The sequence below is a fragment of the Jaculus jaculus genome, chromosome 18 (genome assembly GCF_020740685.1).
Source record: "Jaculus jaculus isolate mJacJac1 chromosome 18, mJacJac1.mat.Y.cur, whole genome shotgun sequence".
Taxonomy (NCBI): domain Eukaryota; kingdom Metazoa; phylum Chordata; class Mammalia; order Rodentia; family Dipodidae; genus Jaculus; species Jaculus jaculus.
This window is the reverse complement of record NC_059119.1, coordinates 15,571,793-15,599,678: the sequence shown is the minus strand read 5'-3', so window position 1 is coordinate 15,599,678 and position 27,886 is coordinate 15,571,793. Positions and strand designations below refer to the sequence as shown.

The following is a 27,886-nucleotide window of genomic DNA, read 5'->3' as shown; positions in this document are numbered from 1 at the left end:
TTTTTTTTTTTTTTTTTTTGGTTTCTCGAGGTAGGGCTTCACTCTAGCTCAGCCTGACCTGGAATTTGCTATGGAGTCTCAGGGTGGCCTTGAACTCATGGCCATCCTCCTACCTCTGCCTCCTGAGTGCTGGGATTAAAGGCGGCACCATCATGCCCTGCTTCAGCTTAACTTTTTATTTTTATTTATTTAGTTACATATGTATTGTATAGTGGGGTCATGGTGGTGGCTGTGTCTCTTGCTGGTAAAAACACCCATCCAGAATTATATGGGGGGCTGGGAAATTGAACCTGGGGATGAAAGGCTTGTAAGCAAGCACCTTTAACCACTGAGCCACATCCCAGAGCTAACTTTTGTTTTATGAGGAAGGGTTTGACTATGTAGTTTAGGATGGTGTTGAACTTGATATATAGCTTTGTCTGATTTCCAAGTCCTCCTGGTCTTAGTCTGACGAGTGCCAGGATTACAGGTGTGTGCCACCATGCCTGGCTGATAATGTAACTCATAAATAATGAGGTTCAAATACAAGATTACAGTAACATCTCCACCCATTTGTTCTACGTCAGTGCTGGGTAAGGATAGAAGAATCCAGTATTACCTAGCTTATATAAGATAGCAATGTAATTTCCAAACCACAGAAACACAATCAACATGTGTCCTTGTGAGTAGTAGCCAAAGAAAGAAGACAACTTAGCCTCAAAAATTTACTAACCTGGGTTTAAGGATATATGAGTCTCCTTTATAAGTCTCAGTCAAGAGCATAAGACAGTGAGAGAATAAAATAGCAGATCCCTCAACTATATACAGCATAGCTGTTTTTAGTAGTTTCAATAAAGTATTAAAATTTACTATTCTTGTTAGGTGTGGTGGCACATATCTCTCAACTCAGAAGGCTAAGGCAGGCAGTTGGACAAGGGTTCAAGGTCAGCCTAGGCTACCATCATGAGAACTTGCCTTAACACTCCCCCCCAATAAAAGGGTTATTAAAAAAATTTAATTTGCCAGGCATGGTGGTATATACCTTTAATCCCAGCACTCAGGAGGATTACCATGAGTTCAAGGCCACCATGAGACTCCAGGTCAGCCTGGGCTAGAGTGAGCCCCTACTGCAAAAACAACAAACTGCATAAATTTAACTAGCAGTTCCAGAAGCAGTAGAGGAAATATAGCCAACAGTTCAAATTTATTTTGCTTACTTTATACATGGCTAGAAACCCCCACAGTGACACCATTCCTTGACAGGCTGCAGTAAGTAGGGTGTGCTGCTATTTATTCCTGGAGGTCTGACATCCTAGTACACATTCTAAAGAAAGTAAAAGTAGACACTAAGCGGGCACATGGCAGCACAAATCAGGGAAATTTGAAGTCCTGTTCTCTAGCTTCGGTGCTGCATAACTATCTGTGCTTAAAGCTTGCAGACCACTAATATCCCTAAAGGGAAACTAACCGCATACTTTCCGCTGCGCCTGGGGTCCTCCGCACCTCCCGTTCTAAGACACACTCCTTTTAAGTTCATATGCTCTTTAGAGACAGTACCATAGCCATGAACTCGATCTTTAGCGAGCCCAGGATAAAAAAACCAAGACTGGCTCAGGACTGGCTGGTAAGCAAAACGGAGCAGATGTTTCCAAGCCTGCTGCATAAGCTCCTCCCCCCGAGTCTTCCTAGTGGCGCTGATGGTCTGCAGAAAATATTGAGTTAAAGCTGGGCCTGGTGGCACACACCTTTAATCCCAGCACTCGGGAGGCAGAGGTAGGAGGATCACAGCAAGTTCGAGGCTACCCTGAGACTACGTAGTTAGTTCCAGGTCAGCCTGGGTCAGAGTGAAGACCCTACCTCAAAAAAACAAAAAGTGAAATAAAATATTGAGTTGAACATGTAACAGCAGAGTCCGGCTGGTCAAATTCAGTGGAGCTGTTATTTTGGCTCAGTGGCAAAGAGCTCCACGTACCATAAATACAAGAGAGGCAAGAGGCTTGAAATATACTCTTGCCAAGTGCATTTTTACTTTGAAAGCTTTCTATATCAGTGATAAGCGAGCTCCGCTGGGGAGGGTATGGAATAGCCTCAAGTTGTATATGCGGTCCTTATGTAGAAAATAAGTGCTCATATGGCATATTGCTGCTCTCTATTTTAGAACTAGCACAGGAACCATGTGATGTGTTCATTGCTATGGTAACTACATTTCAGTGGTGAACAGGAGAGCAAGCGGCCATGTGAAACATGTATAAGTTGTCAATATATAAGTAATTGCTGCCCTGGAGCTGCAATAACTTAAATTTCAATGATGCATGACTTCTTAGAATAAAAATCTACCCTTTCTATTATTTTCCATGTTAATAAGCCTTCACTTCCCATAATACCTTCCCCATTGAAGAAAACAAATGATTAGTCTTTTATCCTACAGTTTCCATTGCTTCTTAGAGAAAGAACTACTGTTACTACTACCGGCAGTGAAAGGTATGTGCCATGCCCTAAGTAAGCAAGCATGAATGGAGTCCCGGTCTTGGTCATGAGGGAAAATTCTCTGTGTACACTTCTCAAAGGCTTTCAGTCTGTCAGGACTAGCTGCAGCTAATTTTAAGATTGATTATAGGAATGGAATTCTCTGATTAGACACTAGAGTTATCGCATAGTCTAGGTGTTGTCCGGTCAAAGCAACCAAGAAACAAGGTCATTAAAAAAAAAAACCCTGAGAACTGGAGAGATGGCTTAATGGTTAAAGGTACTTGTGTGCAAAGCCAAAGGACCTAGGTTTGACTCCCCAGTACCCACGTAAAACCAGATGTACAGTATGGCACATGCGTCAAGACTTCATATGCAGTAGCTAGAGGCTCCGGTGTGCCCATTCTCTCTCTCAAATAAGTAAATTTAAAAAATGTTAAAAATATATAATTTTAAGCTGGGTGTGGTGGCGCATGCCTTTAATCCCAGCACTTGCAAGGCAGAAGTAGTAGGAGTGCCAGGCCGTGAATTCGAGGCCACCCTGAGACTACACAGTGACTTCCAAGTCAGCCTGGCCTAGCTAGACACTACCTCAAAAAAACAAAAAAACAAAAAACAAAAAAAAGTCTTCTCTGACAATTTTTTCTTACTTTTCACTATAATTCTGGTCTACAAGTATGGTTAAATGTATGTAAATGGTCTTGCTCTAGTCCAGTATGACCTGGAATTCACTCTGTAGTCTCAGGCTGGCCTCGAACTCTCAGTGATCTTCCTACCTCTGCCTCCCTAGTGCTGGGATTAAAGGCATGCACCACCATGCCTGGCTTGGTCAGCCTTTTTGAATGTTGGAATTATAGGTATGCACCACAGTGTGCGGCTAATATCAATTATTTTTAAATAATGAAAAATTAACAATTTCATATTAATTTAAATTTCATATCTTAAATCTGTGGCCACACATTAATCAAGTTACTGCAGCGACAATCACAATGGGTCCTATTTCAAATAAATTAAAATCTTCATATGCAAAATTAAATAATACAAGATGAAATACTTTTAGATTCTATTTCAAAGACTATATTCCATAGGCAGGAAAAATACTGCTTCACTATGAAAAATATTAATAAAAAAAAGAAAGGAACACCTTCAATCTTAGCACATGGGAAGCAGAGGTAGGAGGATCACTGGAACAAGACCCTACCTTGAACCTCCTTCCCTTCCCCCCCAAAAAGAGCTGAGCATGGTGGTACATGCCTTTAATCCCAGCATTTGGGAGGCAGAGGTAGGAGGATTTCTGGGAGTTCAAGGCCAGTTTAGGACTACAGAGTGAGTTCCAGGTCATTGAACCTGGGTCCCTTGGCTTTGCAGGCAAGCACCTCAGCCACTAAGCCAGCTCTCCAGCCCTTTCCCCCCCATTTTTTTAGATAGGGTCTCACTCTAGGCCAGGCTGACCTGGAAATCACTATGGAGTCTCAGGGTGGCCTTGAACTCACATCAATCCTCCTACCTCTGCCTCCCGAGTGCTGGCATTAAAGGTGTGCACCACCACAGCCAGCTCTTTTTTTTTTTTTGGTTTTGCAAGGTAAGGACTTACTCTAGCCCAGGCTGACCTGCAATTCACTATGGAGTCTTAGGGTGGCCTCAAACTCATGGTGATCCTTCTACCTCTGTCTCCCAAGTACTAGGATTGAAGGTGTGCGCCACCAGGCCTGATCAGTCCTATAGTTCTTATAAGTTGCTATTAACTAACCTAGAAAATCTAGTTTTCAGCCAGGTGTGATGGTGCATGCCTTTAATCCCAATAATTGGGAGGCAGAGGTAGGAGGATCGCCATGAGCTTAAGGCCACCCTGAGACTACAGAGTTAACTCCAGGTCAGCCTGGACCAGAGTGAGACCCTACCTCTAAAAACCAAAACAACAACAGCAACAACAAAAAAAAAAAACCCACAAAAAAATCTAGTTTTGAAATGTGTTATCATTTTATTAGAACTTGGAGAAAAAGTATACATTGAATAAAGCAGGCTACATTCACAATTATCATACTTTACACACACCACTATGCATGTAGAAAGAAAGATAAAAAGTCTATAAATTTGTATTTGGGTATGAAAAAGCAACTTATGCTTTGGACTGTTTCAGCAATAGGAATATTTTCTTAAAAACTCATTGGTTCAGTGGCACCATATGGAGCCTGCTGATCTTCAGATACCAAGACTGTCTCCAAGATACATTTCATTCTAGTGTGTTAAGACTTTCTACCCTGCAGCTGTCATTGTAACTATGTAATTCATGCCCTACTATAAAAATGCAAATCATATAGCTTACTCTGCTTATAGAAACAGAAGCAATTTCTAATGATATCTGTATTCCCAAGTCATAATTTCAACTCTTTGTTAGAAGCACGCCATACACGTGAAGCCTCTAATCACTTTGCCAATTTAAGTACAGCCATAAGTAGAGAAAGGATAGGGAAGAGGTCAAAAGAGAAAGGAAAAACACACAGAAAGTGCCAGCAACAGAGTATTATGCATTGATAAAAGTTAGTGAGACTTTCACTATATAAACAGGCTGAATCTTGAGACCATATTAATGAAAAGAGCAAAATTTAGGAGAGTACATATTGAACTGTGCCATATCAATAAAGTGGGGGGAAAAAAGACACATACTTAGAGCTTGAAATAAGAGAGGCGGGAGCATGTGTTTTATAACATACATATGTTACACATATTCTTTGATATATATTAAATAATTCAAAATAAAAGAAAAAAGGACAGAGAAAAAAAGGAGCGACATCACTGTATAATCATGGACAGAACATCACAGTTCCCATTTTACCACAAGAAAAGAGTCAAAGAACAGAGTACAAGCTATCATGGGAAATCTCCTTCGCTTTTCCTGGTATAAAAGCATATGTGGGGCTAGGGATGTAGCTCAGCTAGAAGAGAGTTTGCCTGGCATGCAGGAAGCCCTGTGTTCGATCCCCCACAATGCACATGCCATATGTGGTGGTGCATGCCTGTAAACCCAGCACTTGGGAAGTGGAGACAGGAAGACTAGAGAAATTCAAGGTCATATTGGCTGTGTACAGTACTCACAGGCCAGCCTAGGATAATCAAAACAAGAAGTCATCTGTAACAGGGCAAAAGATTCACCATTTTCTAATGGAGGTTCTTTACCCAACTTGTGGAGAAAACTTTTTCAGTTTGTATGTCAATAAGCATACATAACATTAATTTTATTATCTTCTTACTTAGGATTCATTTTTCTTTTAAAAAGTGGTGAGGCAGGAAAATAAGAAAATGAGAAAAGTAAATTGGAGGTAACAGAACAAGACCTGTCTCAAAAAACCAGCAAGGGGGCTGGAGGGAGGGCTTAGCACTTAAGGCACTTGCCTGAGAATCTAAGGCTCCAGGTTTGATTCCCGAGTGCCCACGTAAGCCAGAAGCACAAGATGGTGCATCACACACACATAGACACACAAAACAAACAAACAAACAAATAAATAAAATGTTAAAAATAATAAAAAGGGAAGTGGGGAAGGTGAGACATATTAGTAGAGATGCTGGGTTGGCTTGGAATTGGCCATTATTTGTAGCATTTTGTATTTTTAAAAATTACTTCCGGGCTGAAGAGATGGCTTAGTAGTTAAGGTGCTTGCCTGTGAAGCCTCAGGACCCAGGTTCGATTCCCCAGTAAGCCAGATGTACAAGGTGGTGTGTGTCTAGAGTTTGTTTGCAGTGGCTGGAGGCCCTGGCATACCCCTTCTCCCTATCTGCCTCTCTCCATCTCCAATAAATAAAAATAAAATAGCTTTCATCTTGGCGGCTGCTCTTGGTTGGGGCCCATCCTGCACCTAAGGCAGGAAGATGGTGGCCGCAAAGAAGATGAAAAAGTCCCTGGAGTCCATTAACTCGAGGCTCCAGCTCGTTATGAAGAGTGGAAAGTACATGCTGGGGTACAAGCAGGTGCTGAGGATGATCAGACAGGGCAAAGCGAAATCGGTCATCCTTGCCAACAACTGCCTGGCGTTGAGGAAATCTGAGATAGAATACTATGCTATGTTGGCCAAAACTGGTGTCCATCACTATAGTGTCAATAATATTGAATTGGGCACAGCATGTGGAAATACTACAGAGTATGCATACTGTCTGTCATTGATCTAGGTGATTCTGACATTATTAGAAGCATGCCAGAGCAGACTGGTGAAAAGCAAACTATATAAAATTTTTCTTTAATAAAACTTGCCAGAGCTTGTTTTATTAAAAAAATAAATAAAATAGTTTTAAAATTTTTTAATATTGGGGCTGGAGAGATGGTGTAGTGGTTAAGCGCTTGCCTGTGAAGCCTAAGGACCCCGGTTTGAAGCTCAATTCCCCAGGATCCATGTTAGCCAGATGCACAAGGGGGCGCATGTGTCTGGAGTTCGTTTGCAGTGGCTGGAGGCCCTGGCGTGCCCATTCTCTCTCTCTCCCTCTCTCTGTTGCTCTCAAATAAATAAACAATAAATTTTAATAAAAAAAAGAAAATTTCTAATATTCCAAAAAGTTCTCTTACCAATAATCCCCATGTTTCAAAAAAGGAATCCCTATTTTCTGATTTCTTTTTATAGACTGATTTTGCCTGTTTAAATAGTATAATAAAGCCAGGTTTAGTGTGTCACACCTCTAATTCTAGAACTTGGGAGGCTGAGACAGGAAGATAGCAAGTTTCAGACCCTCTCTCCAAAGTGGAATAATTTAGAACATAAACATTTGCTTATATCTAACATTTCTTTTTCTTGAGGGGTCTCACTCAAGCCCAGACTGACCTGGAATTCACTCCTGTAGTCCCATGCTGGCCTCAAACTCACAGAAATTCTCCTACCTCTGCCTCCTGAGCACTAGAATTAAAGGTATGCACCACCATGCCTGGCTTGTCTAACTCTTCTTTTTTTTATTTTTTAAATTATTTATTTATTTATTTGAGATCAACAGACACAGAGAGAAAGACAGATAGAGGGAGAGAGAGAGAATGGGTGCGCCAGGGCTTCCAGCCTCTGCAAACGAACTCCAGACGCGTGCGCCCCCTTGTGCATCTGGCTAACGTGGGACCTGGGGAACCGAGCCTTGAACCGGGGTCCTTAGGCTTCACAGGCAAGCGCTTCACTGCTAAGCCATCTCTCCAGCCCTGTCTAACTCTTCTTGTTCAACATGTTGCTGAGATTAATCCATGTAGCTGAGGATACTAGAGTTCATTTTCTATAATCTAGTAGTCTATTTTTATTGGTTTGCTTGCTTGTTTTTTGACACAAAGTCTTCCACTCTTTCAGGCTGATCTGGAACTCACTATGCAGTCCAGGCTGACTTTGAACGCACAATCCTCTTGCCTCAATCTCCCAAATGCTGGGTTAACAGGCATGTGTCACAATACTCATGATTTTTCCTCCATCAGTCTCCTAAGGGTTGGGGTCACAGGTACATGCCACCACATTCACCACTTTAATTAATTTGTTGTGTGTCTCTTGGGCGTGTCTGTGTGAGTATGGGTGCACATGGCATTAGAGGACAGCCTGAGGTGTTGGTCTTCACCTTCCACCTCAAACTTTAAAAAAAAATTTATTGCAACAGAGCGTGAGAGAGTGAGAGAGAGAGAGTAAGAGTTAGTGAGAGAAAGAGAAAGGGAGACAGAGAAAATATGGGTACACTAGGGCTTCTTGCAGTTGCAAACAAACTCCAGATACAGGTGCCACCTTGTGCATCTGGCTTGATGTGGGTAACGGGAAATCAAACGTGGGCAGCAGGCTTTGCAAGTAGGTGCCTTTAAATGCCGAGCCATCTCCCCAAGCCAAGCCCTCCACCTTTTTTACATGGAAATTTCCTTGAACAGAAATTAAGTATGAACTACATAGAGGCAGGATCTCTCATTGTTGACGGCTTCTGTTTCCATCTCCCATCTTGCAGTACGTGTATTGAAATCACAAACACTGATACTTCTGTACCAGGCTTTACATGAGTCCTGGGAATATTTAGTTAAGTGTTTTAGGTCATCTCTGTAGCCCCTTATAATAATAATAATAATTTTATTTATTTATTTATTTATTTAGCTTTTCGAGGTAGGGTCTTACTCTAGCTCAGGCTGACGTGGAATTCATTCTGCATTCTCAGGGTGGCCTTGAACTCACAGTGATCCTCCTGGGAGGATCCTAGGATTAAAAGCGTGCTCTACCACTCCCGGCTCCCTTATTATTATTATTATTATTTTTTTTTTTTGAGTTGCTGTCTCACTCTGTAGTCTAAGCTGGCCTTGAACTTGCGATAGTCCTTCAGCTTTAGCCTCACCTGCCCTGCAGTGCTGAGATTGCAGGTGTGTGCCTGCACAGTTGGCCTCTTTTCTTCTTTTTCTATTATGCAAGGAGAGTGAGAGAGCAAGAGGGAGAATGAATGAATATGGGCTCAACAGGGCCTCTAGCCACTGCAAACAAACTCCAGATGCATGCACCACTTTGTACATCTAGCTTTACATGGATACTAGGGAATCGAACCTGTGTCATTAGGATTTGTAGGCAAGCATCTTAATTCTGAGCCATCTCTTCAGTCCCTGACACTTTCTTTTTTAGAAATTGTTTCACAGCCGGGCATGGTGGTGCACGCCTTTAATCCCGGCACTTGGGAGGCAGAGGTAGGAGGATCACCATTGAGTTCGAGGCCACCCTGAGAGTACATAGTGAACTCCAGGTCAGCCTGGGCTACAGTGAGACCCTACCTTGGAAAACCAAAAAGATAATGTTTCACTATTTGGCTCAGACTGACCTTGAACTTCTGTGTTGGCAAGAGATCCTTCTGCCTCAGTATCTGGAGTAACTGGGACTAAAGGCACACACCATTATGCTTTTCTCATAAAATGATATAAGTTAATTAAAAATAGTAATATCTGTAAGTCTGTATTTTTTTTTAACTCCAAAGCAAAGTCTTGAAGAACTGACTGCTACATGACCCTGACTCACTACTAACCCAAACTAATCCATATGAGCTCTGCTCCTGTTCTGACCTACTAAACACAATGTAACTAAGACAAAGCATATTTCCTATAATGTTGCCAGGCCTACTTAAAAAGCTTTAAATAGGGATGGAGGAATGGCTTAACAGTTAAGGTGTTTGCCTGCAAAGACAAAGGACCCAGGTTCAATGCCCCAGGACCCACGTTAGCCAGATGTACAAGGGTGCTGCATGTGTCTAGACTTATGTTTGCAGTGGCTGGAGAACCTGGCACATCCATTCATTCTCTCTGTCTCTCCCTCCCCTCTTTCTCTGTCAAATAAATAAATAAAAATATAAATATAAAAACATTTTCAATGCCAGGGATGGGATAGCTTCCAATGAGTTGTTGGCCAAGGAGGCCCCTGATGCCCCCAAAACATTATAGGCTGTTGCCTAGGCCCTTGGTTTCCCACCAGGAATAGATGGTAAGACCCTATTGCTGAAGACTCCACATACTTGGGCTGCAAAGCCACTGAGAAATCCTGCTGGAACTGAGCTGATAACCTCCTCCATGTAGACCAGCTGACAGAAAGCTAGAAGAAGCCACTCTGCATGCAGTTCAATGGGAGAAAGAGAAATCATCAGTGAAGATACTCAACAGTGGACACTACAAACCTTATATTTGGCCAGCCAGGCCAAATGAGCCAACGGGTGCAATAGTCTGTCATGGTGGAAATCAACTGCCCACTAATTGGACTGGAGGCTTGCTCCATGGGAGGGAATACATTCCTGATGCTGAAAACTTCAAACAGGGGTGGTCATGAGTCCTGGGGGTGTAATGTCTGCTGCTGTATGGCGAAATGTAAATACTATGCTTATCAAATGGCCCAGTAAGCATTTCTCTTAATGTTCATACTCATATATTAATGTGACTCTCACTTTTGGTAGAGAATCTTCTCTTTTCAGATGGCAGTGACCTTGGGATGACTCAGAAGGCATGGTGCTGGAAAGAAGTGACCAGAGTGCTCAGTACTGTAATATCTCTACCACACCTTCCAAGGCTCAGGGTCTATTGCAGAAGAGGTGGCGGAAAGAATGTAAGAGCCAAAGGAAGGGTAGGACTCCTTACAACGTGTTCCCCCCAGACACAAAATGGCCTGGATATCCAGTGCCTGACACTACCTGCACAAGACCATCATAATAGGAGGAAAAGATCATGACATCAAAATAAAAGAGAGACTGATTGAGAGGGGGAGGGGATATGATGAAGCATGGAGTTTCAAAGGGGAAGTCGGGGGGAAGGGAGGGCATTACCATGGAATATTGTTTACAATCATGGAAGTTGTTAGTAGAAACTACATGAAAATGGATAAGGGGCAATGGGCATCACAAACCAGTGGGAAGCAGTGAAGATGGTCAGAGGTGAATGTGTGATGCTGAGTCATGCACTGGTCAATGATGGGGAGGCTTTGAGAATGCATCCTCAGGTGATTGTGCGTGGTGTGAGCATCAGAGTACTTACACAAACCTGAAGGTGTGGGTCAATCACACTTGATGCAATCAAGAGACAGTGACAAGCTGAGGGTGTGGCTCAGTGGAAAAGTGCTTGCCCTGCATGCAAAAGATCCTGGGTGTAATCCCCAGCAACGTTCAAAAAAGAAGAAGAGAGAGAGAGATGCAGTAAATACAAGATATATAAATAAAGCTGCTGCTATACAACACTTTTTTTTTTTGTTGTTGTTTTTTGAGGTAGGATTTCACACTAGCCCAGGCTGACCTGGAACTCACTATGTAGTCTCAGGATGGCCTCGAACTCATGGCGATCCTCCTACTTCTGCCTCCCGAGTGCTGGCATTAAAGGCATGCGCCATCACGCCTGGCCACAGTCATGTTTTGCAATAAACTTTTTGTGTAAGTAGAATCACACACTAAACTAATGATGAGTATGGTAACTATATAAACCGGCAACATAATCAAGTAGCACGTAGTGCATCTGAGGATACTGCTACACTTCTCAATGACTAGCCTATTCATTTACAACATCACCATAAACAAATGAGTAATGTGTTTCAGTACAACATTATGATGGCCATGGCATTGCCATGCAATAGGAAATTTTCAGTTCCATTCTTATCTCATAGGACCACTGTTGTACATGCAGTTTATCATTGTACAAACATAGATAAGAAGTGCAAGACTGCATACTTAGGCTAGAACTCTTTCCCTCCAAGCATTACATGGTCTTTGCAGTCTCGAATCAGAGAAGCTGGGATCACATGCAAGAGACCCTCTGGAGACTGGGCCTGTTTACCTTGCCTTGCAGGACGGGAGATGAGTCATCAGACCCTCACCTAAGATTCCAAGCACATTTCTGTTTGTCCCCTCATGAGTGGCAAGGTGGTCTTGTGGCCCTCCAGGGTGATCAGGAGATAAGAGAGTGGGACTGACACCAGCATTCCTGTGAGGCAGCCTTGCTGAGCTGTCACCCTGCTGAGGCAAGGCTTTTTAGTGGTGTAGGATTGCTTCTGTGAACCACTCCAATAAGTGCACTGGCTCTGAAATAATTTCTTCGGCCTTCTGGCGCCTTTTCTGGGCTGAGTATGCATTTGTGAGCATCTCTCCAGGAAAAGCCACGCAGTGAGATTAAAAGGGTGTCAAATGTTTGTTCTGGTTTAATATATGAAAATGACTGCAATAGTTCCCTGGCTACCAATTATTGGATGCCTATTTTGACCTAAAAATGCCACAAAGAATGCAGTTAGGTATCTAGCTTCAAGATGCTGAAGACTCACCTGGCACAAAACTCAATTCAAGCCTGAAACTCTGGTGCAACTTGAGGCAAACAGATAAAACATTTCCTGGTAGAAGAATAGGCGAGGACTTCCTGCAAGGACTCCAATAGCACAGGGAAGAACCAGAAGAATTGACAAATGGGACTGCATGAAAAGCAAACATACAAACACCATCTATACAGCAAAGGGGACAGACTACCAGCGAAGATAAGAGTCAGCCTATGGAACAGAAATCTTTATTAACTACACATCAGACAGACATGGGACTAATATCTACAATATTTTAAAAAACCTGTGAAAATTAAACACTATTCCTCACCCCATGAGTCATCCAATCAATAAATAGACTCATGAGTTGAGTAGTCAGTTCTCAACAGAGAAATATAAGCCAGTATGGTGGTGAACTCCTGCAATCCCAGCATTTGGGAGGTAAAGGCAAGAGAACCAAGAGTTGAGCATCCCTGACATTTTGGGCTAGCTTGATCTACATGAGTCTCTTCCTCAAAACAATATATATAAATGGCCAGTAAATATTTGAAAGTGTCCAACATCCTTACTCATCAGGGAAATGCAAATTAAAACCTCCTTGAGATTCCAACTCAACCCAGTCAGAAAATAATCCCAGCGCTTGGAAGGCAGAGGTAGAAGAATTGTTATGAGTTCAAGGCCACCCTGAGACTACATAATGAATTCCAGAATAGCCTGGGCTAGAGTGAGACCCTACCTTGAAAAACAAAAAAGAAAACAAAAACAACAAAACAAACAAACAAACAAAAACCTAACAACAAATGCTGGTAAGCCAGTGGAAAAAGATGCTGGTTCGATTGAGGAAGCCACTATACAGCCCACTGTGGAGCTTCCTCAAAATATAAACAGAACTACCATGTGACTCAGTGATAGCACTACTGGGTATATACCCAGACTCTAAGTCATTATACCACAGAGATACATGCTTACCTGTTCATTGTTGCATTATTACTAATAGTTAAGAAATGGAACCAGCTGAGATGTCAATCAATAGATAAACATAAACAATGTGATACACGGGCTGGGGAAATGGCTTAGGGGTTAAGGCATTTGGCCGTGAAGCCTATGGACCCCCAGTTGATTGCCCAGAACCCATGTAAACTAGATACACAAGGGGGTGCTTGCGTCTGGAGTTCATTTTGCAGTGGTTGGAGGCCCTGGCCTACCCATTCTCTCTCCCTATCTACCTCTTCCTCTCTCTCTCTCTCAAATACATAAGTAAAAGTGGTACATATATAGAATTTTATTCAGACATAAAGAAAATTAGAATCATAACATTTGTAGAAAAATGGACAGGACTGGAATTATAGTAAGTGAAATAAACCAAAATCAGAAACATGAATACTGAATATTTTTTTCTTATGTAAAATTTACATGTAAATTTGTGTGTGTGTATGTGTGTGTGTGTGTGTGTGCACACTTGTACAAGTCATAAAAGCAGAAAGGGAAAATGGCCCTTGAGAGGGAGGGAGACATCTTGAGGGAGAGAATACAGTAAAGAGAATAAGGTAACTCAAGTAAAATAAAAGCAGAAGGAAGGAGCTGGAGAGATGGCTAAGCAGTTAAGGTATTTGCCTGTAAAAGCTAAAGGACCGGGCTGGAGAGATGGCTTATTGGTTAAGCGCTTGCCTGTGAAGCCTCAGGACCCTGGTTCAAGGCTCAATTCCCCAGGACCCACGTTAGCCAGATGCACAAGGGGGCGCACGCATCTGGAGTTCGTTTTCAGTGGCTGGAGGCCCTGGAACGCCTATTCTTTCTCTCTCTCTCTCTCTCTCTGCCTCTTTCTCTCTGTCTGTCACTCTCAAATAAATAAAAAATAAACAAACAAAACAAATTAAAAAAAAAAAAAAGCTAAAGGACCTCAGTTTGATTACCCAGGACCTACATATGCCAGATGCACAAGGTACTGCATATTATCTGGGGTTCATTTGCAGTGGCTGGAGGCCCTGGCACACCCATTCTCTCTCTCTCTCTCTCTCTGTCTGCCTCTTTCTCTAATAAACAAACTTGTTCCAAAGGTCTGGTTGTATTTATAGTGCAAATTCATTTATTCAGTCAACAAACACTGAGTGACTCCAGTACATATAGTCTAGTGAAGGAGCACACTTCTCACACACACTGCTCATCCTCACACCGGGAGCACACTACCATTCTTTCTGTATTCAGCAATTCCCTTTACTCCTTCCTATCAACTCCACCATGACATTTCTTGAACATTCAAACCGTCGCTAAGATGATCAGATAAATACAATATGTAAAGTTAAATCCGAATTTTATATATATAAATGGATAATGTTTTAGTATACGTATGTCCCAAATATTGTGTCCCCATCTGAAATTCAAATTTAAATGGCCATCCTGCATTTCTCTTTGCTAAATCTGGCAACCTCATTATCTAGCACTTTTCCCCTTTTCCAAATTTCCATTCTAATTATATTCAGAATCATAGAGATTAACATTTAATTATCCTCTTCTGTAGGATTTCTGTTTTGTTGCTCCATGTTTTAAGCACTTAAGAAATACTTGATAGATGGATTCAAAGATTATAATTACATTGAAGATTTATTTACAAAGATGTTCTACCCAACTGTATTTGTAATACTGAAAAAACAGAAGCAGTAAAAATGTCCAACAATGCAAGACTAATGAAAATAAATGATCTTATGTGGCCATTCAAATGACACTTGGAAGAACAATTCAACACATTGCAAAATGCTGAAAATACAATATTAAGTGGGAGAAATGACCTAAAAAACTGTATTATAAAAGATAGTTTTCCAAAAAAAAAAAAAAAAAAAAAAAAGCCAGGCGTGGTGGTGCACACCTTTAATCCCAGCACTCAGGAGGTAGAGAAAGGAGGGTTGCCATGAGTTCGAGTACATCCTGAGACTCCATAGTGAATTCCAGGTCAGCCTGGTCTAGAGTGAGACCCTACCTTGAAAAACCAAAAACGAAAAAAAAAAAAGGTAATTCTTCTGGGTGTGGTGGCATGTGCTTATAATCCCAGCTAATTGAGATGCTAAGATATGAAGATCATTTGAAAACAAGAGTCAAGACCAACCTGGTGAAAACCTCCATCTTAAAACACAAACAATTTGAAATTGTTGAAAAGTACACATATAAGCCATGACCTCACAGTGCCTGACACTACCTACACAACTATCGTAATAGGAGAAAAAGATCATGACATCAAAATAAGAGAGACTTGGGCTGGAGGAATGGCTTAGTGGTTAAGGCATTTGCCTGCAAAGCCAAAGGACCCAGGTTCGATTCCCCAGGACCCACATTAGTCAGATGCATAAGGGGGTGCATGCATCTGAAGTTTGTTTGCAGTGGCTGGGGCCCTGGCGCACCCTGTCTCTCTCTCCCTCTTTCTCTGTCAAATAAATAATAAAATATTTTAAAAAAATAAGAGAGATTTATTGAGAGGAGGAGGGGATATGATGGAGAGTGGAGTTTCAAAGGGGAAAGTGGGGGGAGGGAGGGCATTACCATGGGATATTGTTTATAATCATGGAAGTTGTTAATAAAAATATAATAATAAAAAATTAAAAGAAAACAATGAAGAAAAAAATACATATACATGGGATGGAGAAAAAGCTCAGTGGCTAAGGTGCTTGCCTGAAAAGCCTAAGGACCCAGGTTTGAGTACCTAGTACAGCAGGATGTACAAGGTGGCGCATGCAACTGGAATTCGTTTGGAAAAAATAACAGAATGAAGATCTGGATCTGAGTTACTGTAAGTAAAGACAGAGATGACACTAATTCTAGCAAAGGCCAGCCTCTGACCATGTCCTTTCTGCACAGCAATTAAAGCATCAAAATTATATCTTCTATCTCATTCCCAATTTGAAAAATACCACTAAGTGCCACTTAGCTGTGAGTAATGTTTCCTAAGTTTGCATCTTTTTCACCTGTTTTGTATCCATTTAGTGCCCTTAGCAACAAGCACAAGTTCACATAATTTCTTCTGTAGTATTATTCCGTGTGATACATTACTAAGTTCCATATAACACAAAAGATAAACTCTGGCTTTAGCATGACAGATGTGAAGTTTGATTATGAAGGAGCAAATTGAATTCACCTCCTAATAGTACTACCCTCCTGGTTTGCAGGAAATAAAGAGGTCACTTTTACATTAATCCCATGCTAAGAGAAAGAAAACTTGTCTACTCCCCTGTAGAGAATTATTTTTCTATAATCTCTCAAGCGAACCTGGATTTATTTGCCATAGTAAGAATTCTGCCTTACTTTGAACAGTTAGTATTAGTTACCACTGTTAGCAAACAAATCCAAGTTTATCTGTTTATTTGAGCGGGGGGTGGGAGAGGAGGGCAGATAGAGAGAGAATGGCACACCAGGACCTTCAGCCACTGAAAATAAACTCTATAAGCATGCTCTACCTGGTGCGTCTGGCTTATGTGGGTACTGGGGAGTCAATCCTGGGTTGTCAGGTAGTGCAGGCAAGCGCCTTAACTGCTGAGCCATCTCTCTGGCCCTAATATTACTTTTTATTCAGGTTAAAATAGAAAATAAATACTGCTTCTCAAAATGAGTTACAGGTCTGGAGAGATGGCTTAGCGGTTAAGCGCTTGCCTGTGAAGCCTAAGGACCCAGGTTCGAGGCTCGATTTCCCAGGATCCACGTTAGCTAGATGCACAAGGGGGCGCACGTGTCTGGAGTTCGCTTGCAGTGGCTGGAGGTCCTGGTGTGCCCATTTTCTCTCTCTCTCTCTCTCTCTCTCTCTGCCTCTTTCTCTCTCTGTCTGTTGCTCTCAAATAAATAAATAAATAAAAATTTTTAAAAAATGAGTTACAAAAAAACCAAAAACAAACCTGGCTGGGCATGATGGTGGACTCCTTGAATCCTCTTGGGAGGCAGAGGTAGGAGGATCGCTGTGATTTTGAGGCCACCCTGAGACTACAGAGCGAATTCCAGGTCATTCAAGGCTAGAGCGAGTACCTCAGAAAACCAAACCAAACCAAAACAATACAAAAAACCCTGAAGGAATAGTTAGTAGTTAAATGCTGAAATTACAGCAATGGGAATCCCATATCCCTTGATCTTGAAAACCCCTGATGCAAATGCTATGACATGTCATATTTCTTTTCTTTTCTTTTCTTTTCTTTTCTTTTCTTTTCTTTTCTTTTCTTTTCTTTTCTTTTCTTTTCTTTTCTTTTCCTTTCCTTTCCTTTCTCTCTCTCTCTCTCTCTCCCTCCCTCTCTCCCTCCCTCTTCCCTCCCTCCCTCTTCCCTCCCTCCCTCTTCCCTCCCTCCCTCCCTCCCTCCCTCCCTCCCTCCCTCCCTCCCTCCCTCCCTCCCTCCCTCCCTCCCTCCCTCCTTTCTTTCTTTCTTTCTTTCTTTCTTTCTTTCTTTCTTTCTTTCTTCAAAGTTGTCAAATCCCAGCACTGGGGCAGTCAAGGCAGGAGGCATTCATTTGCAGCAGCAAGAGATCCAGGCGTGTGTGTACACACACACAACTATATTTTTAAAAAAGACTGATGAAGGGCTGGAGAGATGACTTAGTGGTTAAGGCATTTGCCTGAAAGGCCAAAAGCCCTAGGTTCAATTCCCCAGGACTCACATAAGCCCTGGTGCGCCAATTCTCCCTCATAAAAAAATAATTAAAAAAATAAAAAAAGATGTCAGAAACAAATTGAAAATATAACATTCAAAGAGTTTATATGCTTGAGAACTTTCAAAGCTAACAAGGATAACCAATGAATTCAGGTATTTTATTAAAATGTAGAAAATGCCCTGTAACAAGGATACAAAATATTTTATTTAATAATCAATCAATTTGCTTAAGGTAAGATTACACTCTGTAGCTGAGGTTGTCCTGAACCTGCACATTCTGTAGTCCAGGCTGGTGTGGAATTCATGGCCATCCACTCCTGCCTTAGCTTTCCTTTGTTTGTATTTTTAAAAAATATTTTTGCTTATTTATTTATTTGAGAGCGACAGAGAGAGAGAGAGAGAGAGAAGGAGAGAGAGAGAATGGATGCGCCAGGGCCTCCAGCCACTGCAAATGAACTCCAGACGCGTGCGCCCCCTTGTGCACCTGGCTAATGTGGGTCCTGGGGAATCAAGCCTCGAACCGGGGTCCTTAGGCTTCACAGGCAAGTGCTTAGCCGCTCCAGCCCCATGTTTTATTTTTTTGAGATAGGGTTTTCCTGCAGCTCAGGCAGACCTAGTCTCAGTGTGGCCTCGAACTCAGGGTGATCCTCCTACCTCTGCCTCCCAAGTGCTGGGATTAAAGGTATGGGCCACCATGCTCGGCTGTTCCTGCCTTAGCTTTCTGAGTGCCAGGATTATTGGTATGAAGTACCACATCTGGTTTACCAAAGATTTTTAATTGCGGAAGCAGCATAAATCCTCCAAGCTTCATTCATACTATTGACTCATTTCTTACCAATGACTAGCTTCTCTAATACTTTAAATGTATTTTACTCTATGGGTATACTGCAATTTGTTTATGTAGTCTCCATTTCTCCCAGGCTTTGGCTATAACAAATAAAGCTGTTGTGAACACTTGCACATGACTTTATATGAACATATGCTTTCATTTCTGTTGGGTGAATACCTAGGAGTATGGTCCTACATCATTTGGTTGAGTAGAATCTAACTTTGTGAAAAATAAGAAAATCATTTTTGAGTGGCTATTCCATTTTTCATTTTTGTTAGAAGAATCAGACAGTGCTAGTAATTCCATAGCATTATCAATATTTGGTGTGGTCACACTTGTTAATTCCAGACATCTTAATGGCTGGGCAGTTGCATGCTATATAAATAGGTGCTTTCTTTGGGATGTGGATAACCAATTGTTCCAGTATGGGTTGCTAAAAGGATTACTGTATTAGTTCTCCATGAAATTATCTCAGATACTTTGCTGAAAATCATAACTAAGTCTATTCCTAGACTCCTCTTCTTGTTCTTAAGACTTGCGTTTATTTTATCTCAATGTCACATTGCCAAGAAAGCAGTAGCTTTTCAGTAAGATTTTTTTTTGTAATTAATTAATTTATTTGCGGGGGGGAGGGAGCGAGGGAAGGAGGGGGGACAGCGAGGACGGGCGGGAGAAGAGGAGAGAGAATATGAGTATAATAATAATAAGAGCATCAGGGTCTCTTGCCACAGAAAGTAACTTCCAGATGCATGCACCACTTTGTATATGTGCCTTTATGTGGGTAGTGGAGAACTGAACCCAGGCCATGAGGCTTTGCAGACAACTGCCTTTAACTGCTGAACAATATCACCAGCTCCAAAATTAGTTTTTGTTTTTTTGTTTTTTGTTGTTGTTTTCCGAGGTAGGGTCTCACTCTAGCCGAGGCTGACCTGGAATTCACTATGGAGTCTCAGGGTGGCCTCGAACTCATGGTAATCCGCCTACCTCTGCCTCCCGAGTGCTGGGATTAAAGGCGTGCAGCGCCACCACACCTGGCTTCCAAAATTAGTTTTTAAATTTTATTTTGTATTCTACAATTTGACAAAACTCACTTTCAATTCTAATAGCTTTTTGAAAATATTTTTATTTTATTTTTATTTATTTGAGGAAGAAAGAAAGAGAGGAAGGTAGAGAGAATGGGTGCTCCAGGTCCTTCAGCCACTATGAATGAACTTTACACCTGCTTGTGCATCTGGATGTGGGTCCTGGGGAAACGAACCTGTGTCATTTGGCTTCACAGGCAAATGCCTTAACCACTAAGCCAACTCTCCAGCCCTTTGCCAAATGTTTTAATTCTTTTTATTTTTTTTTGTTGTTCATTTTTATTTATTGAGAGTGACAGAGAGAGAGGGAGACAGGGAGAGAGGGAGAGAGAATGGGCACGCCAGGGCTTCTAGCCACTGCAAATGAACTCCAGATGAGTGCGCCCCCTTTGTGCATCTGGCTATTGTGGGTCCTGGGGAATCGAGCCTTGAACTGGGGTCCTTAGGCTTCACAGGCAAGCGCTTAACTGCTAAGCCATCTCTCCAGCCCTCTTTTTATTTTTAAAACATTTAAAAATATATTTGTTTATTTATTTGCAAGGAGAGGAGAGAGAGAGAGAGAGGGAGAGACAAGACAGATAATGGGTGTGCTAGGGCCTCAACTGTCAACTAATTTCAGAAGCATGTGCTACTTTGTGCGTCTAGTTTTACATGGGTACTGGGGAATCAAATCTGGGTTATTAGGCTTTGCAGGTAACTGCCTTAACTGCTGAGTCATTTCAACAGCCCCAAATGCTTTTATATATGTATTGAAATGATCCTAAGATTTTTCTCCTTTTCTCTCTTTTTTTTTTTTTTTTTTTTTTTGGCTTTTTGAGTTAGGGTTTTACTCCAGCCAGGCTGACTAGAATTCACTATGTAGTCTCAGGTGGCCTTGAACTCATGGCAATCCTCCTACCTCTGCCTCCTAAGTGTTGGGATTAAAGGCGTGCACTATTAAGCCTGGCAGAGTTTTCTCTTTTAGTGTGTTGACTGTGTGTCTGTGTGTTTTGAGACACGGTCTAATGTACCCCAGGCTGGCCTCCCATTCACTGTGTAGCCAATGATGACCTTGAATTTCTGATCATTTTGCTTGCCTTTCCTTTGGGATTATGGCATCGCTAATGTAGTACTGGGGATAAAACCCAGGGACATATGCAAGCTAGGTGCACCCTCTAAACTCTTAGTCTTATATATTGAATTATGTTAATGGACATTTTTTTAAGGTAGTGTTTCACTCTACCTAGGCTGACCTGACACTCACTCTGTAGTCCCAGGCTGGCCTCAAAGTGATCCTCCTATCTTTGTCTCCCTAGTGCTGTGATTAAAGGTGTGCACCACCATGTCTGGCAGATATTTCTAATGTTAAACCAATTCAGCATTCCTGGTCATGATGAATTATCTTATTTTTTAATTTTTAAAAATTAATTTCTTTGCAAGCAGAAAGAGACAGACAAAAACAGCAAGCAAGAGAGGCAGGAATGGACATGCCAGGGAACCTCTTATCACTGCAAACTAACTCCACTTTCTGCATCAGGCTTTATGTGGATACTGGGGAATCAAACTTGGGCTGTCAGGCTGCGCAAGCAAGTGACTTTAACTACTGAGCCCTCTCCTCTGCCTGAATTATCCTGTTAATATAATGTGAAGTTTGCATTGGTAAGTTATTTTAAAGATTTTTGCGTTTGTGCTTTTAAGGGATACTAGTATATAGTTTTCTTGTGATATTTTTAAAGGTGTATGCCACCATGCCTGTCCTAGTAAAAAAGTTTTTGAGTTTTTTTTGAGTCAGAGTCTTATACTAGTCTAGGCTGACCTCAAATTCACAGCCATCCTCTTTCCTCAGAGATGAGAGTTTGGGATTAAAGGCATGAGCCACCATACTTGGCAAAACAGAATTTAAAAAAAATGGGGGGGGGGGAGAAGAAAGATAAAGCAATCACATAAATAAATACGTATATAATTCCTAAGAAATATATGCTATACTTCATGGCATTTTATAACTAAAATGGCTCTTTCTCCCAGACTGGACAATTTAAGGCAGTTTATTATAATTACTATAGTATTTATTCAAGGAGGAGAACAAGGTGCAATGTGTTTAAAGAGATGAAACATATTAATCTACTTACCTTTTATACTAAACTGTTTATTAGCCCTGTTGAGCTGATCCCCTCAGCTGATCTTTCCAGTCCACTGACACCCAATTTACCTGCTGTTTGCTAAGGTGTTGCATTATTTGCTTCGCACTATATGTAAACACAGCTTTAGCTCCATCTCTGGGAGTTTACTCGAGCAAAGCTCAGGGTAAACCCTGACGCATTCCACTAGAAAGTGGATTTATTTACCAGCAAACCTTCTGGGTTTGGTTCAATAAAATACCAAGCACACCTAATTACCCTGTATTCATTCTTTATGATTTTTATAATCCATACCTACAGGTGTCATGCTGTCCTGTTTCTACCATTTATTGGTTTGCAATTGATAGGCATCATTACATAAATATCTGCAGAGATAAACTAAAACAATCAGGATTCATACCAAAAAAAAAAAAAAAAAAAAAAGAAAAGAAAAAAGCTTTTCAAACACAACATGAGGCAGCTTATACTTTTGCCACTCTGTCTTCTAAGCAAGCAACAATAAGTTATTCAATGATTACAACTGCAGCTAATACAATGTAATAGTTGCAGAATCAATCTTTTTAAAAAAAATTTTAATTTTAATTTATTTATTCAAGAGTGGCACAGAGAGAGAGAGAGAGAGACAGAGACAGAGAGAGAATGGGCGCACCAGGGCCTCCAGGCACTGCAAACGAACTCCAGGCACATGTGACCCCCTTGTGCATCTGGCTGACGTGAGACCTGGGGAATCGAGCCTCGAACAGGGGTCCTCAGGCTTCACAGGCAAGTGCTTAACCGCTAAGCCATCTCTCCAGCCCTCAATCTTTTTTTTTTTTTTCTTTTCTTAATTTGTTTTTGTTTTTGTTTTTTGAGGTAAGGTCTCACTCAAGCTCAGGCTGATCTGGAGCACACTATGTAGCCTCAGGGTGGCTTTGAACTCACAGTGATCCTCCTATCTCTGCCTCCCAGTGCTGGGATTAAAGGTGTGTGCCACCTGGCAATCTTTTTTTTTTCCCCCCCAAATCGTGGTAAACTTTGTGTAAGAAAATTTACCACTGTGTGTGATTCAGTGCATTAAGCACAGTCATAGTATTATATAATGACCACCACCATCCATTTCCAGAATTTCTTCATTCCAAACAGAAGCTCTGTGCCTATTAGACAATATTCTATTCCTATCCTTGGCTCTTAGTCACTACTATTGTAGTGTTTGTATCTATCAATTTGCCTAGCCTAAGTAACTTCTGAAAAGAGTAATGTCCACTTCTTTTTTTGCTTTCTTTTCTTTTCTTTTATTTTTTCTTGAGGTAGGGTCTCACTATAAGCCAAGGCTGACCTGGAATTAAACTCTGTAACTAAGGCTGCCTTAAACTCATGGCGATTCTCTGATCTCAGTCTTTCTAGTGCTTGCCTTGAAGGTGTGAGTCACCATGCCAAGCTTGTTTTTCGTTTTTGTGTTGTTGGGATTGAACCCAGGGCTTCACGCAGACCAAGCAGGAACCCTACCACTGACTATACCATCAAATCCACGAAGGATAATTCTTATAAGAAAATCCAGTAGCTGTATGATGTGTCTAGCTTTTAAAACTTATTGTTCTCATGACTCATTCATACTATAGCACAAATGGAACTGTATTTTAGGCTGAATAAATTCCCCCCCCCCCCAAGGTAAGGTTTCACTCTAACCCAGGCTGATCTGGAATTCAATATATGATCTCAAAGTAGCCTCGAACTCTTGGTGATCCTCCTACCTCTGCCTCCCAAGTGCTAGGATTAAAGGCGTGTGCCACCATGCTGGGCTAAAGGCTGAATAATTTTTAAATATTTTGTTTTTATTTATTTATTTGAGAGAGAGAAAAAGAGAAAGAGAAGGAGAGGGAAAGGGAGAGAATGGGCACACCAGGGCCTCCAGCCACTGCAAACAAACTCCAGAAGCATGTGCTCCCTTATGCATCTGGCTAATGTGGGTCCTGGGGAATTGAGAGGCTGAAAGTGGGAGCGGGGAGAAGGAGGGAAAGAATGGGCACACCAGGTCCTCTAGCCACTGCAAAGCAACTCCAGACACATGAGCCACATTGTGCAACTGGGGGATTGAACCTGAATCCTTAGGATTTGTAGGCAAGTGCTTTAATTGCTAAGCCATCTCTTCAGCTCTATAAGAGATTTTTAAAAAATGTTAATTGTGTCCATCTTTGGCTATTGTGAATAATGTTGCCATAAACACTGGTGTACAGATTTCCGAGTTCCTACACTTTTCTTATTAAAAGATCACATGATAATAATTCTATGTTTAACTTCTTGGCAAACTGCCAAATGGTTTTATAGAGCCGATCTATTATTTCACATTCCTGCTAGCAATATACAAGGGTTCCAATTTCTTCATCATCCTAATAGGTGTGCAGTGGTATCTAATTTTGATTTTGTGTGTTTCTCTAATGATTAGAGATATTGAACAATCTATGTGCTTATTGGACATTTGTGTGTGCGTGCCTGAGACAGGGTCTGCACATATAGCCCAGGCTGGCCTCAATTTGTGATCTTTCTGCCTCAGTTTTCAGATGGCAATACAGGACCATTAAGTCAGGGTTTTTTTTTTTGTTTGTTTGTTTCTTTGTTTTGTTTTTCAAGGTAGGGTCTCATTCTAGTCCAAGCTGACCTGAAATTACTATGTAGTCTTAGGGTGGTCTCGAACTCATGGCAATACTCCTACTTCTGTCTTCTGAGTGCTGGGATTAAAGACGTGTGCTACCATGCCTGACCTAAGTCAGGGTATCTGACCATTTTCTAAAAATTGCTTACTGGCTTTCTTGTTTAGTTGTCATTAAGTATCTGGATATTATCAGGCATATAATTTATAAATATTATCTTCCATTGTATATGTGTCTTTTTTCACATGCATTTTTTTGTGACAAATTATAGGTAGTGGAGGCTGGCCTTGTGATCTTGGGCTGGAGAGGTGGCTTAGCAGTTAAGCACTTGCCTGGGAAGCCTAAGCACTCAGGTTCAATTCCCCAGTATCCATATAAGCCAGATGCACATGGCAGAACATACGTCTGGAGTTTGTTTGCAGCAGTTAGAAGCCATTGGCAAGCCTGTTCTCTCTCTCGATATCTGCCTCTCTCTTTCAAATAAATAAATGAAACTAATAAGCAAAATACAAACAAAAAAACCCTTGTGACCTTCCCTCCTTAACAACTAGATGTGGGATTCTAGGCCTGTGTCATCCACCAGTCACAGAAGTGTTTCATTTTAAAGAGTTTCAATTAATTTTTATTGTTTTTTGTTTTGTTGTGTTTACATACTTAAAAAACATGTGAAACCTTTTTGAAGATTTTTCTCAAAGTTTTGAAAAGCTATTAGCCAGGATCATGGTGTAATAAGACATAACATTTTTCCTTTACAAATTTTAAGTGCGTGTGTAGAGTTAAGAAGCTGTTGTACACTTATGATTTAATAAAATAATTCTAAAGGAAAAAAGAAACTTTTTTATTTTTATTTTTTGAGGTACAGTCTCACTCTGACCTAAGCTGACCTGGAATTCACTATATAGTTTCATGCTGGCCTTGAACTCACAGTAATCCTCCTAACTTCTGCCTCCTGAGTGCTGGGATTAAAGGTGTGTGCCACCACTCCAAGCTAAAAATTTTTATTTACCTGTGTGCACATGTGCATGCACGTGTGTGTACGGGTACATGTGTAGGCATGTCAAGGCCTTTTGTCAATACAAACAAATACTCAACTGGCTTTATGTGGGTAACTGGTGAATTGGACCAAGGCCAGCAAGGTTTACAAGCAAACCTTTAACTGTTGGGCCATCTCCCCAGCCCCTAAACCATTTTGTACTGTTAGAGCAAAGAAATGTTGATATCACTAGCATTTTCTATATATATAACTAATTCTGGGGCCTTTTCTTTTCTATTCGAAGTTACTGCCAAACTTGCAGCGCCATTCCTTATCTGTGTCCTGTCCCCCACCATTTTTTTTTTTTCTTTCAGTTTTTCAAGTTAGGGTTTCACTCTAGCCCAGGCTGACCTGGAATTCCTTTGCAGCAAGCGCCTTAATCACGAAGCCATCTCTCCAGCCCCTGTTATTCTTAAAAAGCTACACTGATGACCAATTCTTTCATGTTATTTATTCACTAAAATAGTATATTTCCTGGGGCTGGCGAGGTGGCTTCATGGTTAAGGTGCTTGCCTGCAAAGCCAAAAGACCTTGGTTCAATTCCCCAGGACCCACATAAGCCAGATGCACAATATGGCACATGCATCTGGAGTGCATTGAAAGCCCTGGTGCGCCCATTCTCTCTCTCTCTCTCTCTTCCTCTTTCACTCTCTCAAATAAATAATTTTTAAAAAAATAGTATATTTCCTAGTTACTTTCCTGACCCTTCAGAAAACAATGCTACTAATAAGAAAAAATCTAAAAGTTAGGTTTTCATCAAGTGAGAATTCTAGCAGCTACCCAATAATTCAAGACTTTCACCACAATTTCTTGCCATTACATCACTGCTATGCTCTGGGTATAAAACATCCCTTCAGGCTCATGTGCTTAGATGCTTGCTCTCTAGTTGGTAGAGTTGCTGTGGGAAGTTGTAGAGCCTTTATGAGGTGAGGCTTAGCTGTAGAAAATGGGCCTTAAGGTCTATCACCTGGCCCACTTCCTTATCCTCCAAGAAATAGATGGTAAGACCCTGCTGTTGAAGACTCCACATACTTGGGCTGCAAGGCCACTGAGAAATCCTGCTGGCGCTGAGCTGATAACCTCCTCCATGTAGACCAGCTGACAGAAAGCTGGAAGAAGCCATTCTGCATGTAGTTCAATGGGAGAAAGAGAAATCACCAATGAAGACACTCAACAGTGGACACTGCAAGCCTTATATTTTGCCAACCAGGCCAAATGAGCCAACGGGTGCAATAGTGGCACATCTGTCATGGTGGAAATCAACTGCCCTAATTGGACTGGAGGCCCACTTCATAGGAGGGAACACATCCCTGATACTGAAAACCTACAACAGGGGTAGTCATGAGCCCTAGGGATGTAACGTCTGCTGCTATCTGGCTAAATGTATATACTATGCTCATCAAACTGCTCAGTAAGCACTTCTCTTAATATTCATACCCATATATTAATGCCACTCTCACTTTTGGTACAGAACCTTCTCTTTTCAGATGGCAGTGACCTTGGGATGACTCAGAAGGCATCATGGTGTTGGAAAGAAGTGACCAGAGTGCTCAGTACTGTAATATCTCTACCATACCTTCCAAGGCTCAGGGTCTAATGTGGAAGAGGTGGCGGAAAGAATGTAAGAGCCAAAGGAAGGATAGGACTCCTAACAACATGCTCCTCCAGACACAAAATGGCCTGGATCTCCTTGACCCCACAGTGCCTGACACTACCTACAGAAGACCATCATAACAGGAGGAAAAGATCATGACATCAAAATAAAAGAGAGATTGATTGAGAGGAGGGGATATGATGGAGAATGGAGTTTCAAAGGAGGAAGTGGGGGAGAGAGGGCATTACCATGGGATATTGTTTATAATCATGGAAGTTGTTAATAAAAATTAATAAATAAATTTTTAAAAAGTAACTCACCGTTTCATTTCCAAAAAGGATGTCAACATAAGGCATAACTTTCATCAAGCTTTCCTTGTAGAACTGACTAATGAATGGCGCAGACAGATTCAAGGTGAAAATCCTGTTGTTTGCAGAAGCATGCTGAGCTACTTTTAATACTGACTCTGGGGAGACTGTGAGAAAAAAGCCCTGGATAAAGAAGAGAAAAAAAAAAAAAGGAGGGAAAATTAGAAATGTCATCTCCACAAAATTACTCTCAGTGAGAATAAAATAAACCTATACAAAATACCAAAGCCTATATAAAATGCAATTATAAATTCCAAAGCAGAAAATGGCTGAATTTAACTAGAATGAAGTTTATCATGAGTACTATATGCTTAATATATTCCATCACTTCAGAGAATAAAAAAAATTCATATTAGGTTATATATATTGAATACCAAAGAATTTTGGAAATCTACAAAAGATAAAAATGCTTAAGAGGTTTCAATCAAGAAAGTAATTA

The 27,886-nt window shown here is 41.2% G+C and overlaps 1 protein-coding gene and 1 pseudogene across 2 annotated transcripts in view; one reads left to right on the top strand and one right to left on the bottom strand.

Moving 5' to 3' along the window:
• Adk (adenosine kinase) overlaps positions 1-27,886 on the bottom strand; it is a 486,906-nt gene that overhangs the window by 121,224 nt on the left and 337,796 nt on the right. For both annotated transcript variants that reach the window (XM_004657950.3, XM_045137840.1), the window contains exon 7: positions 27,400-27,570. In XM_004657950.3, coding sequence (XP_004658007.1) covers positions 27,400-27,570 — 171 coding nt within the window. The remainder of the gene's footprint in view (positions 1-27,399; positions 27,571-27,886) is intronic.
• On the top strand, positions 6,267-6,668 carry LOC123455821 (annotated as a pseudogene).